The sequence below is a fragment of the Hetaerina americana genome, unplaced genomic scaffold (genome assembly GCF_022747635.1).
Source record: "Hetaerina americana unplaced genomic scaffold, ioHetAmer1.1.p SCAF_3, whole genome shotgun sequence".
In the NCBI taxonomy this organism is placed as follows: Eukaryota; Metazoa; Arthropoda; class Insecta; order Odonata; family Calopterygidae; genus Hetaerina; species Hetaerina americana.
This window is the reverse complement of record NW_027286874.1, coordinates 93,771,596-93,792,562: the sequence shown is the minus strand read 5'-3', so window position 1 is coordinate 93,792,562 and position 20,967 is coordinate 93,771,596. Positions and strand designations below refer to the sequence as shown.

The window sequence follows — 20,967 nt, the reverse complement described above, 5'->3', positions numbered from 1 at the left end:
TGCGCCACTTTTTCCACGCGTCCTTCTGGCAACTTACGCAAAACTGTTCTCTTTTCCAGCTACCTCCTCTCAATGCATCATTTCCCACCAGGAGCCGATTCAGATGGAGATACAGGGATCACGCTGGGGTCTTTTACTGAATAAAGGAAGGGAAAAGTTTTTATCTAAAATTTGAAGATGAAAACTCTTATCCTAATCCCTTGTTATACCCCAGAACGATTTTTAATCGATCCAAAAAACAACATTTTTTTAAAATCTTGTACAATAATGGTCCCTTAACCATTCTATTTCCCTCTTACTTCCTATAATTTTTTTCATATTTATAAGTATTTAGTCAATAATTACTCGTATTATTAAAAAAAAATATTTGGCATGTACAATACTTGTATATGGCTCGAAAGTTTTCCGTATAATCTAATGAATTGGGTGTTAGACGCGTCCCTCCTCACAAGCATTCTGCATGCTCCCCCGTTCATCGCTCACTTGAGTCTGCTCCTTCACTCCCCCCTCCCCCTCAACCCCCAACCCCTCGGAAATTTCAAAATCCCTTAAATGGTCTCGACGAAAAATTGCGCTAGGTATTACTATACGTTGCATAAAAAATAAAAAATAAAACGTTTGTCTTGATTTTGGAATAACATCCAAAGAGAGAGAGAAAAAATATTGAAGTTTTTACTGTTTATTTAAAAAAAGAAAAATTAAATTAAATTTATGATTTATCTCAGACTCTATAAATGCTTTGTAAAATTATCAGTTTGCATCTTGCCAATGCTTTACTCCAAGTCTTTCGGGTCATTATTTAAAGGTACAGTTAATGAAGCGATGAACCCCGTAGAATCACCTAAGAATGATCTGAGAGTGAACTGAAATCTCCTATTAGAATTAAAACTATATTTAAAAATCAATATTATAACACTTTCCCATTAGAATTTTTATTTTTTGTTATCACAGGCAGTATTTATTTTGAGCTACATATTTTCTCTTCTTAATTTTGTTTTTTTAATAGCAAAATTAAAATAAATTACGTTACTTGGTTATGTAAAAATTGATAAAGCTTATCTGTTCAAGCAGTTTGTTTGAACAAGTGATTTTGCAGGGTCATATTCATCGCCATGTCAGTGATCAAAAGATTACTTCCTCTGTACCATATATCTGCCTCCACCTTGTATTACCTCAGTCAATTTAAAATAGGTAAATACTATAACACACATTGTAAATCTGAATTGTTTATAAAATAAAACTCGTTTTAATTAATGTATCAACTCCTAGTAACAATAAAATAAGCACAGAGAGGCTTTAGAAGCTGTAGTTAACTATAAAGCCATTCTCATTTTGCTCTTTTGATACCTGGAGCAGGCACGACGGTGGCTTTAAATGAAAGAAAACGCTGCACAATTCATGATTAATTAATCGATCTCTGGATTGAAAATTTCGACATAGCTAAATTATTTCCGCTAAATTTCTTTGTGTGTGTGATGAATAAGTCTTAAACCGAAAAACATGAATTAATTCAGGTAAAATTTAGCTTGAATTTAAGGTTTTGACAAATCTGCAGCTAAAAAATAATAAAAATCGACGGGAGTAGAAATACCACCCGTAATGCCAGGGAAGTGCAACCCAGACGAAATCATAGCTATAGAGATAAAAAATTCAGTAGTTCGTTATTCATCCGTATTTATTCGTTTTCATGCGTTTTATGAAAACGTATGTCTTCTTAATTTCATGGGTTTATTCCACAATATGTCTTCTTATATCTTTTCTTCCTCCTTGATTTATCTTCCCCTTTGTCTATAGCCAAATAAAGTGCCTGATATTAATTAATTGGTAAATATATTAGGATAGCCATTTTTAATTTCCACGAAGGCCCTATTTTCTGATAAAAATAAGCCCAATATAATATATTTAATGAATTTAGTAAGCCTTTGAATTCTCCGCATCGTTGCCTACCTTTTTTTACGGGGAAGTAGGGCCTTTTAACGCGCGTTCGCCAGGCGCAAAAATCTAATTAGTAGATGAAATTGACTCAGCGGATGCCCAAAAACGGCGCGAGTTTATTGGTATAAGACATTTACCGCTAATAAATTCACTTTATTCAAATAAGTTAACGGAATAAAATGAATCCGTGCTCAGTTATGTTTAAATTCAGCACTGTATTGAATTTCACGTGAGTAATGAACATACCGACCCCCCGCGTACGTTTTCAATTATTCCCAAATGGCGTATATCCATCGTTCACCCATGGTGTCTGAAAATAATTTAATCACACGGTCTGTTTCCTCGCCTGAAAATCCCGAATTTAACGTTTTCTGTTTCAAAATATTCAATTATCATTTGCGCTTATGGTTTTTGCCATTGCCATTTGGGCATTATGGCACGAGCAAAATAAATTAGATGGGTAAAGTATTTTCACTGTTCAAGCTATGATTAATTTGTATGCTTTACCATTCACGACGCGTGGGAATGGAATGTCTCATTTTGGAATCGAACTTTGACACAGTGTTGAAACTTTTAATTTAAAATAGCGATGAAATTTTTATTCCAAATTCCTCTACTTTGAGGTCAAATAGTATACACATCTAGCTGTCCGCATCCGCTTATGAGTTTTGGATATTTAAGTACATAATATTAAGCAAATTGGTGACTCGGCATGTCGTTAATCTGAGTGCAAACAATTTTACATATGTGTATATATATATATATATATATATGTATATATATATATATATATATATATATGTATATATATATATATACACATACACATATATATATATACATATATATATATATATATATATATATATATATGAAATTAAAATGATATATGTAATGAAGTTAATCCCAGGTTGACATTGAAGAAACCAATTTTCCATTTTAGCTTCACAAACAAAGCAAATATGTCAACCAAATCTGTGATTTTTTTTAAGTTATTAATATGTTTTTATGAAGAGGTTAAAAGTACCCTATAATCATATTATTTTAGAGATGTTTACGCAAAGCATTTGAAGAAAGTACCAAGTTGACTTTGTTTTTTCGCGAACATAAAATGGATAGTAAGGAAAACGAGACTTATATCCAAGTAATTTAATCAGACACTAAAGTACCTACGTAATCGGTAGATTTATATTTTTGATGATTATAATTTTTCCCCAAAAATGTCTCATATTCTTGCTCTAATTATGGCTCCATAAAATTAATATGCGGACAAGCTAACAAAATATTAGGATTTATTAAAAGAGTACTTGGTAAATGTGATGAAAAGTTGAAAGAGAAATGTTATATGCCGTTGGTTAGGCCTCATTTAGAATATGCTTCAAGTATATGGGATTCTCACGAAATTGGATGAATTGCCGAATCGGATCGCGTGCAGCGCAGAGAAGCTAGATTTGTAAAACGTTGTTATGATAACCTTAGTAGCGTATCCAAAATATTAGATTAGCTAGGCTGGGAATCACTCACGGAGCGAAGGTTAAATCACAGATTGAAGCTCTTGCATAAATTTGGAGGTCTCTTTAGCAGTGATGTTGAAAATGTATTATTAGCCCCATCGTACTACGATAGTCGAGATCATGTCAATAAAATTAGAGGTTAAGTGTAGAACAGAAAGATTTAAGATGTCATTTTTCCACGAACGATAGGCGATCATAATAACATTGTTCGACCGCGGTACTGTCACGTTCGGGTAAAATTATTCTGGTGTGTATTCACCCTCTGTCACATACCCTGGCGGTAGCTTGCAGGGTATATATAAATAAATAGATAAATTAATTAATTTTCAAATGAATTTCAGATATTTTTACGTCTATGAATCTCAAAACTATCTTTTGAAATGCCAAGCAATAGGATGTGTTTCTGGTTTCTGAAGCCTAAAATAAAAGGAATCGGGCCATTTTGAAGTTCCTTCTTTCCATTTAAGAAATCCAGCTTATATTAACAGTTAACTTTAATGGCAAAAGGCATAGAAAATATTACCCTCCCAAAATTACGCTCGGTATTTTTTGGTTTTTGTGTGTAGTCATGTAACTTGGCATCAAGGTGATTTTGCATATACATTTTGTCTAATATTTATCTTTATAGATCCATATTGTTTGTATAAAAATTCAAACCTATTTCCTCATAATTTTTCTTTTAAAAGTTATTATACTCACTGTAAAACTATATCAGTATTTCACTAGTTACATCTTTATCGTAAAATAAATTTTACTTAATATTCCTCTTCAGTGTGAAATCCGTAGACTTTCATTAAATTAATTAGCCGGCCGACTTAATCAAGAGGGTAAGACCCTCCCTCGCAGGCTAACCCAAAGGTCACGGGTTCGAGTCCCTTCTTGGGCATGGCTGTCGTCTTAACTCTGGTGGTTCGGCCCCTGGGACTCAACTGATAATAAGCCAAAAGTTTATCGGAATCTCAATCGGACGCACGGACCACCAGTGGTGCCTGGAAAGCAGAAAACATCTTGATAACCATTTTAAAGGTCAACAATCAAGACTGATCTTCCCTATAGCGTGGAAATCCAAATGAAGTTAACCTTTAAGAAAATTTTTCCAGCGTGTAATGTAAGAATCATACTCAAAATGAGTAGGATTAAACTTCTCATCTTCTCGAGCGCAAAATGGTCGTCCTGAGTTACTTAGAGCTATTTCCATTCAAATAAATAGAGACTGCATGGTCTCACACCGCACAATCAATTCATCGTGTACTATGAATTTTTAATTTCATGGGTTATTAGACAGTCCGTAATTGGCAATTAGAGAGTGCGTAATTGGTCGGTAAAACTTATACTCCAGCCTCTTTTTGGTCAATAGAATAGGCTATGTAAATATATGACACTGTTTTAGCCGTCACTCGCTAGAATTTCTTCATTGTATAAATCACAAAAATACAGAAAATACATAATTAACCGTAAGATTATCTATATGACGAATTATCGGAATCATAGAATTGCTGTGCTTCTGCAAGAAAAACAAAATTAAGAAGATAAAATATGTGACTCAAAAGAAATACATCCTGTGATAACAGAAAATAAAAATCCTAATGGGAAAGTGTTATAATAATGATTTTAAAATATAGTTTTAATTCTAATAGGAGATTTCAGTTCACTCTCAGATCATTCTTAGGTGATTCTACAGGGTTCATCGCTTCATTAACTGTACCTTTAAATAATGACCCGAAAGACTTGGAGTAAAGCATTGGCAAGATGCAAACTGATAATTTTACAAAGCATTTATAGAGTCTGAGATAAATCATAAATTTAATTTAATTTTTCTGTTTTTTGAACTTAATCTATGCATAGGCTATGCAAATTTTCAATTCGGTAGCTTAATTGCTGTAAAATTATGTACATGTGTATATGCACCAAAAAAATTTAAATTGCCTATTTTGTACAATACTGTGTGTCATTCATCATTTAAGATACCCGTCATAATTCATAGAGCTCACTTGAAAATGTGTGAAGTAGTATTTTTCCCATGTTAAATCAGTGTGTTTCAACGAGTATATACCCTTGCATTAGTTATTCTGGTAGCAGTACGCAACCTTTCTCACACCACACCGTCGTTTAGGGCTAATTTCGAAATAATTGCGGAGCGTCGAGGAATCGGGGACCACTTAGCTCTTATTCACCATCCTTTCAACCAACAGCCCACTTTTTGAGTTTTCTTATCATTAAAAGGTGAAACTTACAGCTGGTTAAATATGCTCAAATAGTTATCAATATTCGATTTATTTTTCAAGTAAAATATTAGACGTATTACTTATTTAAGCCCTCCTTCCTTTTTTCCTGTCTTTCTTAATGAGATTACTTCTAATATTGCAGATAGGAAATATTTTGCTTCTCGCGCGATCTCAAATTATCACCCCCATGCTTGGGCCTCATATTGAATATGTCGCGAGCATTTAGGGCCTCAGCAAACGTTAATTCAGGATTTGGATGCAGATGAAAATCTGCCTAGTTATTGAAAAAAGTGCCATGATAGGACACAAAAAGACTAGTACAATTACTGAGTAACCACGGGATTTCAAAGAGACCAAACACTAGTTTTTGCTTGTTATATCATGTATCAGTCGCGCGATATCATTAACAAAGTTACATAAATAATCCAGGTCCTGCACATTACCCGTAGGACTAGGATCAAAATAAGTAACGAATGCAATTCGATCATCGGTTTTTCTAATACCTGGCTTGAGTCATGACCAATTCAAATTGATACATACATAAATTTTTTCCTCGCGCCCGTCCTCGGCATAGTAATCAAAATGAGGATCCACCGGTAAATTGATTTTTCCCATTAAATTACGAAAATGATTTTTTGTAATGGTTTTTGCTTAGCATTAATTGATATCCACTGATAATGCGCGTTTAATTCATTTCATTTTTTCAAGCACTGCTTCGTGAAGTTAAAGCTAATGAATAATGAGATTCTTCATACACATTCATTTTGCCGCATGCGCGCACTTCAACTCGGTAGGGATGAAATATATCATTTTCATGTGAAATACTAGCATTACGATTTCACACAGGCTACCATTTGAAATCATTAATATCGTGCGGCCGTAATATATTTCATAGCATGAAAGTTTCGGAGAAAAATTAGGCTATCTAAAACAATATTTCACGGGTGTTCTCACAGAGGGATGGAGTGAACTTGATCTCTGTGCGCGTTAATGGGGAACTCAAGCTTTCTCTTTAAACTATTTGTCCGCGATGATCTGACTGATGCGCTCATAAAGTATCGACCAAAGGGTAAAATTCCCCGGAAAAATATCAAACCATATATTTTAAATTTCCTTCCACCTAAAATGGAAAAAGAATGCAAATGCCTTCATCCTTAAAGGTTAATAAAACTTGTATTTCCATACAGTGTATTCATAATACGTTCTTCAGTCATTGACTTACTCCTTTTTCTAGAATAATTTACTATTTTCATGAGAAGATTCATGCTTCTAATGAGGAATGAATTTGTGAATTCCAAGGGGAAACAGTATTTCGCCATAATTTGCATGGCACTCAGAGTGATGAGATGACGGAAATGGGTATTAGAAATGTATACATATACGTATAGTATTCATTATAGCTTGAACTTGGAAAAAAGAAAACGTGTTTTAAAGGGACATTACAGTAGCGGGACTACTCGTATTAACCATATTTTATTGCAGAGGACTTGCCTATTAATGAATACGCATTTTAAAGAATGAGCTTAGCAATGGATGAATGGAATCAGTGGAATGAGGTTAACTATTTTATTATATAAATTCAATGCCATACAAGTAATCAGATCAGTCATTATAGGTAACGTGTGTACAGGAAGAAGGTTTTAAACGGTTCCTTACAATTATTGTATACGGAGTAGTCTTCCTCTTTTTTTTCTACATTTTTGCCTTCTCAAAGTTTTTATACCCTCTACTTGCCTTCATGCCGTTACAAAAACCTACTCTCTTCCTTCTTATTTCCCGCTTACATGATATTTCATTACAACCTTCAACTTCCCACAACCACTCAATTTCTCTTCCTCCTTCTTTTTCTACTTTCTAATTTCACCTAAAAAGTTCCCAAGGAGGGTTATTGAAAGTCAGATATTAATGTATCTAAGGTGTTTAATTACCCATTAGCTAAACTCTATCATTTATTCTTTTTATTATAAGTAATAGTTAGTATTCAATTTTTAGGGCTTCAATTCTAATTTATGAAATACAATAATAGGTATTTTTCCTTTTTTTGCCTTTTTGGAAGTTTGAATTTTTGCTTATAAGTCATATTATTGAAGGTTGTTTTAAAATTGCTGGCAGCTACTTCATTTTTTTTTAGAATCAAGTGAACTATGGTCCTGCCTGAGAACAAGAAGTGAATTAATATATGCACCAGATTTATTATTTTCCCTCGGATTTTTCTTTAATTACAGTAGCACTTCACTGAATGCCCCAGCTTTTGTTTGATTTGCATATCATTAATTAATATATAAAGTAGTGTATAATTCACGGAACTCGGAACCAAATTACTACAAGGGTAATCCAGAAATTGAGATCTCCAATTGGGGGATTAACCTCTTCTCTCTGTTTAAGAGTTCGTGCCGCAGTGATCCCAAAGTTTAGTGGCCGAGAGAACAATAAAAGTTTTATTTCAAGTGTATATGTATAATATGAATATAAATCTATAAATTTAATATCTAGATTAACATGTCAAACATTGGGCTTAAATTGGATAATAAAACTGTAAGTTCCGCTGAATTTTGTTTATAACGACCGATTTTGCCCGATAGTCGGCATCATCAAGTGGTGTCCGGACGATGTCAACTGATGATGTCGACTGTTGGACGAAATCGGTCGTTTTCAAAAACACTCATTGGAACTTACAGTTTTATTTTCCAATTTCATCATGAAGTTCCATAAAACCAAGCCAAGTGCCATAGAATTCATATACTGGTTACATTTTTCAGAAACTACTATTTCGCATCTTTGGATTTATTATTTTTCTGCTGGAAAAAAATTTTAAATCTTTCTCACAACTCTGGTTTATCAATTCACTTATTTTTCTTATCCACTTAAAAATATTGCATTGTTTAAAATATTATTTTGCTCGAATTCGTTTATTCTTATTGTTAAGCCCAGTTAAAATATTTTTGAATTGTTACTTTTTCCTTTATGGTTTTCAGTAAATGCAGTAAAATGCAACTTAATCCCCACTGTGTATAGTTAATTTGTTTACTCAATGATAAAAAACTCTGTACAACTCTTCGTCGCTAAGTATCCGAGTACATCGGCCGATGACTGCCATGTCTCCTGCTGTCACTTCGTTCGGGGCTACGGTAGTAATAATACTCACTCTATGACCTCAATGGTAGAGATCTCCCGACCTTACTGGCTATTTTATGACGTTGGTTTTGATGTGTGTAAAATGCAACGCCCTCGTGACTATTATTTAATGCCCGTCCTTGTTTTATTATTGCAGCTCTCTTCGCCGCCGTCGAGCATGGACACGTTGACAAAGCGAGGACCATCCTCGAGTCCACGGATGTTGACGTCAACAGGTAAGAGAGAGGCTCACCTGCCTGCCTTGGCTTTAGAACGACAGAGACGACATCCCGGAATTTCAGTTACTTGACGGTAGTTAGGCCATAAATGAAGTTCACAAGATTTCCATAGATTTATTCTTCTTTTCACCTTCTTGATCACAACCTGATTAAAGGAGAAACTTTTCTCATGATCGTTTCAGTGATATTTGTTTTAATTGCGGAGAGCGAACGAAGGCATTCAAACGGCAAACTGTTCTTGTTCAGAAATCAAAAGTAAGGCTTTTTTTGTCTCCGAGTTTGAAGTTAGCAGTGCTCGGCATAATCGTCCACTCATGCGGCGGTTGGTAGTTAAGTTCTCGTCGAGAGAACCAAATCACAGCCAGAATAAACTCCAGAACAAAGAGTTTCTTCAAACTTGAAGTTTTAGTGGTGCATTTACTCCGAACGGCGAAGAAACAACTACACGGAAAATCACTCAGTAGTTTAACTCTGATTACCCAGGCTCGTATTTCAAGTAATGACTCCAGCCTCTTATCTGAACTCTAAAAACACTTTCTAAGGGTCAATATTGCCCTTTATAAAATATTCTTAGTAGACGATGTTGTTGATATGCCAAACACATATCGCTCTCCAAAGAGCTAACATTGTTGGGTAAATCAACTTTAAATAAGCCAGGAAAAATATAAAATGGAAGTGAATATACCCTGAACATGACAGGAATGGAAGTGGAATTAAGAGTATTGATTTTGAATACAGTCCTACTCCAAAATTGTTCCCATGAATATGAATCCTCTCCCTGAATAGGCCCCTTGAAAGGGCTGCAGAAAATCCATAAAGCAAGCGAGTAAGACTATTATTAATACGGTAATGGGTAATCTAACTGTTAAAGTTAGGTTTTCGTCATCCCTAACGGCTCTAATATAGCGTCAGCTCCATCTTGTTTTCTCTGCATTAATTCCTTCAGTTTTTTTTTAATTTTTTTCTGCCTTCATGGCGTCTAAAAAGCCCTTTTCCTTCCTTTATTCCTTTTTTATCTAGCATCGCCATTTTATAACGGCCTTCAACATCCCACCACCTCTCAACATTTCCTCTGTTCACATTTTCTTGCCTTCTATGGATTTCACTTTGTCTTCTATGGATTTCACTTTGTCTTCTATGGATTTAACTTTCAAATATTTAAATACACTCAGTAAACGATAAAATTGAATCCTAGCATCAGAAACATAGTAGATAAACCATATGTAAGCTCCTCTAGCACCTGAAGCATTAAATTAGTCGCAAGTATAGCTATTCTTTCCTCGTATTGCGTGGGAAAATTCTGTTGGCCACGCGTAGTTTCCCACGCAATGTGGATAGCGGCTTTAATTTCTCGTGCTCTTTATCCAGCGGTATAATATAGTGCAGGACTTGGAATTCAAAAGATGTCGCTGTATTGGGTAATAATTTTAATGTAACTCCTTCAAGGGCCTTAGGAGGTCACAGCCGGAATGGTTTCATTCCTACGAACGGCCTCGGAGGCAAAGAGGAGTAAACAGTTTGCCCCAATGAAATGCTTTAGTCGTAAGGCGCGCGCGGTCTTTTCTACGTGCCGCCCCGCACTCCACCCGCAGAACATGACACATTTTTCAAAAAACGGACGCAAGGTGCGTTTGGCGATGGGAGTTTATTCCGCGCCCGCCGCCGCACGAGCAGTAAATTGCCTTTCGCGGCACGATTCTCAATTGTCTTGACTCGCTCTCTTTCACTTTCAGTGTCAATGGGGACGGCCTCTCGCCGCTGGACATCGCAGTGTTACACAATGACCGACCTCTGGCCAAGACGCTCCTCGCTTTCGGAGCTAAGGAAGGCCAAAGCTGTAAGTAATAATCCTCTTCCTTTTCATGCTTACGTTGGGTTTGCGGAGCGGCTATGCGCCAAAAATGTTCGCGAAATTCTATTGCGCCACCACGTGATTCCACGAAGGTATTACGTCGGCGGTAGTGAAATGATGAAAAATTTATGCTCCTCGAAAGCGTTTTCTTATATTCGCGAGAGTAAATTGACATAGATCTCCAATTGTAAAAAATAATTTTTTTGCATGCAAATGTTTCCATTTTATGCCAAGTATTTTGAACTTATCTGCTTATCCGAGGGGACGTAATTCTCCAAATTGAAATCAAATTTCTGGCAATACTGGAAAGAGCTATCATTTATAGCTAATGTACTGTAAATTCCCAATTCTACCCAATGGAGACGATGGGATAGCTTTCTATCTTATCACCGTATAAACACACAAGGGAGAAGCAATTACAAGAAAATTTTATCTTTGATTTAATTTCACCACGATCGGCTTGTAGAACCTTGAGTAATTATTAATTCCAGAGAATATCATTACGCCGGCATAATATTTCATCTGTGGATTAAGTTAAATTTAAAACTTAAAGCCTCGTGAAGTTATACTTTGGCAACTTTGTCACTCGATTCTAGGTGATTGCGTGAATCTCATATCTTTTTATTCGTCGCATATCTTGTCAAGTATTCGAAACAGAAAAATCAATTGACGTTTCTCCTACCAATCAAGGCACTGTTATCAACGATGCTTGAAATCAGCTATCGACTTCACGCTAATCTGAGCAAAATCACTCTCTCAAACATCTTTATACATGTATTAATGTCTCTTAATTCACCTTCTCATGCATTAGAAGGCACTTGGCACATAATGCCATTTTTTGGTTCCATTTTGGATGTTTATGTACTTCTTTGAAAATTATTATCGATGTAACCAAACCAAGAGTATTTAACCAGCCGCATTATTTAAGAACATGAAGAAGCAATCATGTCTTATTAGGCTACGCTCAAGCAAGATAAGAATCTATCCGTCCGATTTAATAATATTAAGGCGTTCGAACTTAAGGGTCCTTTTGCACTTCATTAATCTCGTGCCAGCCTTATTAAATATTACAAAATTGCCTTGGTCTCAATATTACGATTTTTTGCAAGAATCATCTCAGAAACCTCTGGGTTTTTTCATTTGTCATATTATTTTTCCTTAGTGGGAATTAATACATTTGCCTTACATTCAAGAGAATTTCCATGAGATTAAATGAGAGAGATGTCCTTTTGAGAAATAGTAGTTTCCATTCCACCACTGACATTTTTGCCATCACCGCTTCACTTTCCTTCAGTTTAACCGTATTGTAGGCTCACAGTTCAATGATTTTCTTTTTCTCCCCTTATCTCACGGGTTTTTCATCAGTTTCCTAACGTTTAACCCCCCCCCTGCCCCACCTCGCATTCTTTCTTTCCCCTTTGGGTATCTGAAAGGTCACGCATTGGCGTTCTTATAAATCCCTCCATTTTCAATATCCTGAGGAGCCAAGTCCTTGCTACGGCTCTTCTATAAAACTTTCTCGTCCGCGAAGTTTCATAGCTGGATATTTCCAATAAACACAGTTCAATTTCCTTGTCCACCTGGTTAAAGAATTGTGTGCCTTTTCCAACAATCTCCTCGGGTTGGCCTCAATAGGTTGTTCTCACTTATATAAGTGTTTTTAAGTCTTTTGTTCACGTGGGTGTAGATGAGCAGTGCTAAACCATTTTCCAGTTTCCATAATTGCATCAATGAGAACTTATACTTTTGAAAAAATCTATGTTCGTCAAATAGCTAGATAAAGAAAATTTTCAAATTTAATACCGTTCAGATCTGGATTATCAGATTGGTTTTGCTAAGCCTCTCACTACTATGATAAAGCATATAGAGATATTAACCTAACAAATACCGGTGGATTACTATTTTTCAGGGACTTGAATACGCTCAAAAAATCTCAGGTTAGGTAATTGAAAATCTATAAAAAATAACCTTGGAATCACTTATTTAAATATTATAATCGCGATTCCCACTTGCAAAGCGAACATCAGACCAATGCGAGGCGTCTTTGTTGCTCATACTCCACTTCCATTTGGTTGCTGACGATTTAAATCTTACACAAATTGGTTTGTGGTCCCCTGCACATGATATATCCAAGGTTTTCGTTTGCCGGTACTTACATTTTTGCCAGATTTAAAAATTCGCTAGGCTCAAAAAACGCATTTCAATTGCTCAGTCCTTTCAGAAAAAAAATAATAAATTAGTCTTGTAATTAATTATTAATGTTATGATATTGATAAGCTCTTTCTCTATTCTGATCGATATCATAACACAATCCATCCCACATATGTGCGTCAGCTAGCAGCTATGAATAATGATGCGGACGTAGAGTGGAAGATTCCCATTTGATTCTCTAAGACAGTCACTTGATCGAAATTTATGATCACCTTGCCGTGCGATCTTCTTTTGCTTTAAGTTTTATACGAATGAGTATTTTAAGGACTCGATGATGTCGTCGATTCGCTCCCATTGAGAATATTAAATCCCCAATTGGCACATTTCTTTTCCATCTCGATTTCTGTATTATTACTTTCTATTTCATTCGAATCAATAACACGATTCGAATCGTAACCTCTCCTTTCAATCAACCATCTCTATTTTTTGAACTGTGTTGAAAAGACGCAATAAAGAAATCGAAAACGGTTGAGCACTTCAGAGCAAGATGGACGGCAATGAACGAGGAAGTTCGGCCTTAAGAAGAGCAATGGCAAGTTCACAATTTTTAACCTCATTATTCCCGATAGGCCCTCGGAACGCATGCTGCTCGCCTTGCTTGGTGAGAGACAAGAATGGATGAATGATTTTTTTGCTATGCCTTTGAGGCTCTCACTTTCGCTCCTCTGCCTCTGGCGGAACTCCTCTGGCAGACCCGGCTGTTTGGCATCTCTCCCGTCCTCTCCCAGGCCATCCCCTATGGAGAAAGGATGTAAGGTTGGGGAGATAGGTTATGCCCTAAGTTCTCTCAGCGGTTTCTGTCTCCTTCAATCCATCGAAATGCAATTAAAAGAATAGGTCGCTAAGATCCTCATGAAAATTTCTATACGAATCCTCCATCTACAATTTCTTGCCTTTGCTCCACTAACGTTTTGTACTTTTTGTGGTTCATTTAAGTTTGAATGGAAGAAACGTGTCATAGGGCGTTACATTCCTCCACTTTTTTATTGGTTTGCTTGCTCTGTGGTCCCTTTCTCCCATTTTTATGGATTATTTCGTGATTACATTACAATTTATTCTGATGATGTCATTTGAAATTATATGAAAATCTAATTTTTAGTACAGAAAAACTATTTTTGCGTCTTTTTCCCGGTGCAGCTCAATGTGGCAAGATTTTCCTAGATGCAAGACTAATGGATTATTGTGAGTTTCCATGATGCGTTGAGTTTTTTTCTTTTTAAATTAGTGCCAGCACTGGTGATTACCCAAAGATGTTATTCCTCCGGAGTTTCTTCGCATGGACTGACTTAGTTGGCTACAGTATACAGTATCTTTTTTTAGTGTCTACTTCCTGGGTGTATAGCAAAACCTTTTCACGCCAAATTAACCGACGCAATAAATAGTGGAAGAATAATTGTGTTCGTCTGTATCACCCGGCGGATACCTACAGAATTACAATGGTAGAATAGGAGATGGATAGTCTTACGTATTTTCGAAAAAAAATTCTGTTTTCGTCGATTTTTTTCTCAGGACCGTAGCTGTAGATTATTTTCTTGTAAAATTCCTGGGTTTAAAATTTGAAACGAGCAAATTATTCATCTAAAATCAGTGCAAAAAAAGACATTTTTTTCCGTTTACCTCCACCTTAATCACATATTTTATTTATTCATATCCATCATATGTGAGTTCAATCTTCCTAACTCGGCAACATTTATCCATTCTATGATCTGGAATTGAAATATCGAATAGCACAATAATTCCTAAGAAAGGACTTGAGATGCATCCTAACACCCAGTGCATGAAATCCCTAGATCAGAAGATCAACTGATAATGGATAATACGAAAAATTTTGTAGAGATAACTTCATCATCTATTCATATTCACTCATGGACTATCAGTATGTGAATTACTTACACATAAACAAATGAGCTAAATATGTCTAAAGCAGCAAATATGGCAGTATTTAAAAGTATACTCCCACCCGAAAAATATTGTATGCATGAGAGTTAAACTCGAGTATTGTATATCAGGATTTATAGTAATATAGGTTACATGTAGAGGGCATGGAGTGCCAGAGAAGTGTTGATAGTAAGAATGGGAGAGTTGAGTGAGAAACGAGTGAGTGATGAAATATTGTGTATAGGATGAGAGGCAAGTATGAAAGACGTGTGAATGGCCATGCTGAGATGAGAGTTCAATCGCCAAACAAGTATATGAGAGTAGAGCTTGAGAGGAAGGAATTGATAGAGATAGTCACAAGAAATTGTAATTGAAGAGACTCTCAAAAAAAAGAATATTAGGAGTCTCAGGAACAGAAGTGCGTATGGAAGAGTGCATAAATTTGGCAGAGACAAAAGTAGGGTGAGAACAGGGCAAACAATATGGAGTTATTTAGTAAAGGAGAGTCAAGTCCACTGAAATGAGGCTTTCTTTGGGGAGCCGAGTCCTTCCCCGAAAGTGTTCGGCTTTAAGGCTCTGCATATCCTGATGGAGTGAGAGATCCGTTTCTCCGTCCACGCTCTTCTTAACCGAGTCGACTGTTATCCGACTTCCAGATGAATCTCAAGAGGCCCTGAGGATGCACCTGCGCCACCTGCTGCAGGACGCCGAGTCACGGGTGGAGGCCCTCGGGGGCAGCCTGCTTATCGACCCTTACGACGCCCACCTCCACCATCACCTCCACCACCACCACAACTCGGCCAGCGTCCCCGCAATGGCGCACGGTCATCACCAGCAGAACCACCACCGAAGTCATCATCACCACCACCACACTGTGCAGTACAACGAAGGGGGTGGCGTCGGAGCTGGGGACAAGCAGCTTTTGCTCTGGGAGAGGAGGGCCAAGGGGATCAAGAAGATGCTTTTGGGATTCGACCAAGCCAGTGAGTGTCAATATTATATTAGCAGCAATCCACCGGTAAAGGTAGGTTCTTGATGGACCCTGCGGCTGAACACTGCTACTCTTCAAAGTCCCGTCTTACCCGACACTAAATGCCTTATCACCCCATATTACAATAAACTGTTTTTACACTTCCTTTCTCCATTCCGTTCAACATGTCTGACCAGATTTCAGCACCCCACTGCCGTTCAATATGCTCACCATCTATTTCTCCTGCCGTCGAGTTTCTCTAAGCAATCTCCTCTCTATGCCTGCAACTTCTTCCTTCATGTTCATTTCTGTTCTCTCCATTTCTTCCGTTCTTCAAGTTCTTGAGTGCTCTTTGAAAAATGCGCCGATTACTCAAAGTAGGCGTTCTCGTAAGAGGAAGGCAAATTCCATCTAGCTGAAGCAATTTGCGCTTTTAGGAACAGGCAGGATCTTTTTGAGAAAAATGAAACGTAGGATAAGCACTCGGCGTCTGCATTAGCCTATTTTAACACAAGGCGCTCAAGAATACGTCCCATCTGACAGATTGCGTACTTCACTTGAAGTGCCCTTCACAAAACCCAAGTGGGGATCTAGATGCCAATGAATAATCCCCCTCCGCAAGCATTCGAACCCAGGCCTTTCATATGGGTACCTATTTATCCCATTCCTTCAACTAATAGTCATATCTTCTCGTAGAAGTAAAGCGCACCAAAGTTATCGAAATAGAGATTAATTAACGACATTCCAGATGAATTGAATTAACTAAGTATTTTTGGGTTTCCCACCGGGAGGCGTTGTTGGACCATGATGTTCGGTCGTCTTAAGGGTGAAGTGTTAATACCAGGGAGACGCCATATTATAATATGATGGGAATACCGAAAATAAAATTTATAGCTAACTTTCTTTTCCTTCCTTAAAATAAAATTAACAAATACGCTGTATCATCTGCAATTCTCATTGTTCCTAGAAATTTGTAGGAAATAGAAACTTATTTTTAATGATAAGTTTGGTTTGCTGCTCCAAAATGCATTTTATTGCGGAAAAACAAATTTAATCGTCTACCTGCTTGGCAGGAAAATATAAAATAGTCGTTCAACCTTAGTTACGACCAAAACATTCGTCATTGTGCTGCGTAAATTCGATTCGCGCGACGGCAGGCATATATGTTCCTCGAAAATTGTGAATGCTTTGCTGACTTAGAATAACTTTTAATTTATTCATGCTCGTACTAAGTTACACTTCATGGCCACAAAGGTCGATGCTTATGGTTGAGAGAGGATGGAGTAAGTCGACGTTTCCACTTGAGTTGAAAAATTTACGGGGCTTAGACCAAAATAAAAGAATATGAAAAAGCTCCTGTCCCCCGACAGTCCTCTCCTCTTCAACAGGGTATGGGGTTTGGTCCCCTATGTGTCGCTGTTTGTGTGTACTGCGTACTCATGTATCATGCAATTCTTCACCGACCATATTATCTCCCCCCCCTCACACCAACAAAGAGTTGTTGTCCACCCTACTACTATGATTGCCTAAATGTTTTACGGTCTATAATAATTATGGCATGGCAACATGCTTTGTGAATTATGACTTTGCAAGCAATGGCAGTTAATATCCAGTGGTATTTTACCTCCAGGGCCCCCAGATGAGCCTTTCCTGGTAGCAGTCGATGTGACAGGCACCAACTCACTGGCAGTGAGGTTCCAGGAACCTGAAAACCAGGATTCAGCGATTTGCACAAAGTTTAAAGGCACGTATGCTATTTTATCCCTTTTTTATAACTGTGCTTTCATTAAGATGAATAGTTGAATGCCCCCATAAATAAATAAGGAGGACTATACCTGTTTTTACATTTTTATATGAGTAAGTGTCCTCAATTATCACTTCTGTTGAACTGAAAGAAGTATGCGAGTGTATACTATATATAATTTTATTGAATCGTCAATAGAAATGACGATTGGAGAAAAAGCTGGACAATATTATTAAACTTTTTAACGTCCAAGACGTGAGAAAAACAATCAAAATCACCTAAATTAAAGATAAGACTCGCATTTAAGAATAATTTTTTAAACAATTTTAAGCTGAATTTTACAATTTTTTATTGACTTTTTCCAGTGTTTTATTTCTTTTTTTATGAATTTCAGTGGAATGGAGTTGCTCTGAGGACTTTTCACTAGTGATTGGAGAGAGGGAGGTCCTTCGTGGGGCTGGTGGAGGAGGTAGCAGTTCTGCACTGCCCAGTGGGAACTTGGTTCGAGGGCGACCTCAGGGTGGTACTTCCTATATTGGGGGCTTTGGTCCCGGGGATAATGACGGGAGATTGGCATCTAGATGGCCTTTAGAATGTCATGTGACTGACTTGTGCCAAGGGCAACGTTACTATTTCCGAGTCGCTTGTGGGAACTTGAAGGGATTTGGACCATTCAAGATATCAAGTCCCGCATCAGTCGTTCCCTCGAGTAAGTGGATCGCAAATATTTAAAGGTTTGATGAAAATTGCTTCACTGGAAATACGTGTGCTTATTATACATAAGATTTCTAATATATCAGTAGCAGAGTGCGTAGCCTCCATAGCATATTTTATTCAGGCCGCGAGGCCAAAAAAGACAATCATGTCTATTATGATTTCATTTCTGCTTATTTCTTCTGTGCAATTAGTTAGATGTAGTGACTTCATTTTCGACTAAAATTTTTGAATTGTACCATAGTTGACCAAATAGACGCCAATGGTTCTGTTAGCTTATATCAATAAAAATAATTACTACAGGAAAAAATTTGAACCTTATAAACCTCAAAACACTCAAACAAGTTCAATTTCAGATACTGTTAGCATGTCTCCTAGCCGTTCTTTTGATAGTTCTCACTTTTTCGCAGAATAAATGTCATATTTAGCATTTAGACAAGACCACCATGCCACCGCATTATTTTTCCGAAATAACCATAAAATACCTGAGAATGGCATTAGTCGTTTAACAGCATGTGGGTCGCCCGCGACTTTCTTCGCACTCGCGTTACGCACCGGCATGTGTTAAGCATCTGTCGATCATGAAAGTAATGATACACATAACATTCGTCGCAACTGTTTTGAAAATAAATGATACACTCGTCACAATGTTTTTGGCCTTGAAGACAGTTCCTGTCTAAGATGATAAATATGCAGTCATAAGCTTTGGGGGGAGGAGGGTGTCGAAGGTAATGATCGCACCCCACCTGTAAGCGGTTGAGTTACGAAAAATGAGAAAAATACCAATATGAAAACCATGCGCCATAGGATAGAGCTGCCATTGCAAAACGCTTTACAATTGTCGATTCGTGCGATAAATTGTAGTCCGAAGGGTCACCATGGCCAGGATTCTCATTTTTATGTTTCAAATGCAATATCGCCTTATACGCGGTACACTCGCACTGGTTGAAGTCGCTAATTTCAGGTGAAACTCAAGAGGAAATCAAATTCTTAACCATATGAAAATCACAAGTCGATATTTAGTTTCCGCTGTAAATTAAAGGCCTAACTTGTGAAAGTTATAAAGTGTGTTTCATTAGGTTTGGTATTTCAATTACGCCCAAAATGCAACAAGTCAATGTAATCTCGTTCCCAAGCTGAAGTTGCATATGAATTTTCGAAATTTAATTCTCTGCCCTCTACCACTGAAAGTAAGAAAAGATTCATTTACAAGATAGTCCGATTAAATTCTGGGAAACTGAAAAAACAGTCGCAATTGATGATGAAATTGTGACGAACCTTTCCTCCAGAGGGTTTCAAATATAAATCTGGCGAGAAAGCATGCCAACGAAGTGTTTTACAGGTTATATAATAATTAAACGGGTCCAATAAATTACTTCTTTGCCACAAAAATTACTTTCCTTCCAAAAATTCTATAAAATATTTGTAGAAGCGGCGTCTATTTGGGCAGGTATAGCGAGTATAAATTTTTTAATATTAAATTATTTAACTAATAGTTGCACGTAAATTATAGAAGTAGCTTTGCATTAAAAGTCAATCTTGATTATTTTTCAAAAGATTTATTTCGAATTTCCTGTCGTGTTTCCAATTGCAAATTGACCTACTCTCTTACAGGTTGGAGAGATGTTGATTCACGCAGCCCCAGGCTGGCCGGGCGACTGCAAATGCTGGAAGACCTATTTGCTCAAGTAAGATCTTCCCGTCCAGAGAATGCATCTGAGATCAAAGAACTGGAGCCTTCTTCTTCCTCCTCAACGATAATTGGCGTCGGTGGAGGAGGGGGCTCAGGAAGTGGCGCAGGGAGTACAGGAGGGAGTGGTCTCGGAAGTGGAGGTGATACACCATTGCCCTCTCGAAGAAACCATCGGAAAAAGACCACCACTAGCATTAAGCAATTGTTCACTGCAGCTTCAAAGTTTCAGAAGAATTTAAGGAGGTAAAGAGAACATTTTTCTTTAAAAACCTTAAATTTCATATGCTGGATTTTTCTAAAGCGCGGCCAATTTCGCGCTCCCAAGAAAATTCGCAACTGTTTGCGGTAAAAAGAGACTGATAAGAGTTAGTCCCGAAGTAGTGGGATGAGGCAAATGAACCATGAAGAGGGGAAGCTAGGTCGCAGGATGTTTATGACATTTAAATGCTTCCTTCAGTTGTATGTGACGGACTTTGAATGCATTGCCTTTGCTGCATTAATCAGTCATTAAGATGTTGTACGGGTTTCTCCAATACCTTCTTCCAATGGTCATTAATGAAATTGAAGCTCGGTCACTCGCAAGCTGGTGGGAATGGCACTGCTCATGAAATGAGTGTAATGAATACTGTAGTTCACGCCTTTCAAAGAGATACTCAAGGAGTCCTGCTCTAAAGAGTAATTTGTTTTACTAACAAATTGCCCTCCAATATCTCATATTTTCATATTGTGCTAAATACGTAGTTAGCTTTTGTAATTTCCATTAAAACACCTCACTGAGAATGAATATGTGAATCTATATACAAGTAATCCAAAATGGATAGTTAAAGATAACTTCTTTGATAGATAAATTCATTCCATACGTACGTATGTGATTATTA

General features: G+C 37.1%; 1 protein-coding gene across 2 annotated transcripts in view; it reads left to right on the top strand.

The window, feature by feature from the left end:
* Window positions 1-20,967, top strand: part of wake (wide awake) — a 143,927-nt gene that overhangs the window by 103,091 nt on the left and 19,869 nt on the right. For both annotated transcript variants that reach the window (XM_071587429.1, XM_071587430.1), the window contains 6 exons: window positions 8,946-9,024; window positions 10,761-10,864; window positions 15,625-15,951; window positions 17,569-17,682; window positions 18,077-18,391; window positions 20,011-20,332. In XM_071587429.1, coding sequence (XP_071443530.1) covers window positions 8,946-9,024; window positions 10,761-10,864; window positions 15,625-15,951; window positions 17,569-17,682; window positions 18,077-18,391; window positions 20,011-20,332 — 1,261 coding nt within the window. The remainder of the gene's footprint in view (window positions 1-8,945; window positions 9,025-10,760; window positions 10,865-15,624; window positions 15,952-17,568; window positions 17,683-18,076; window positions 18,392-20,010; window positions 20,333-20,967) is intronic.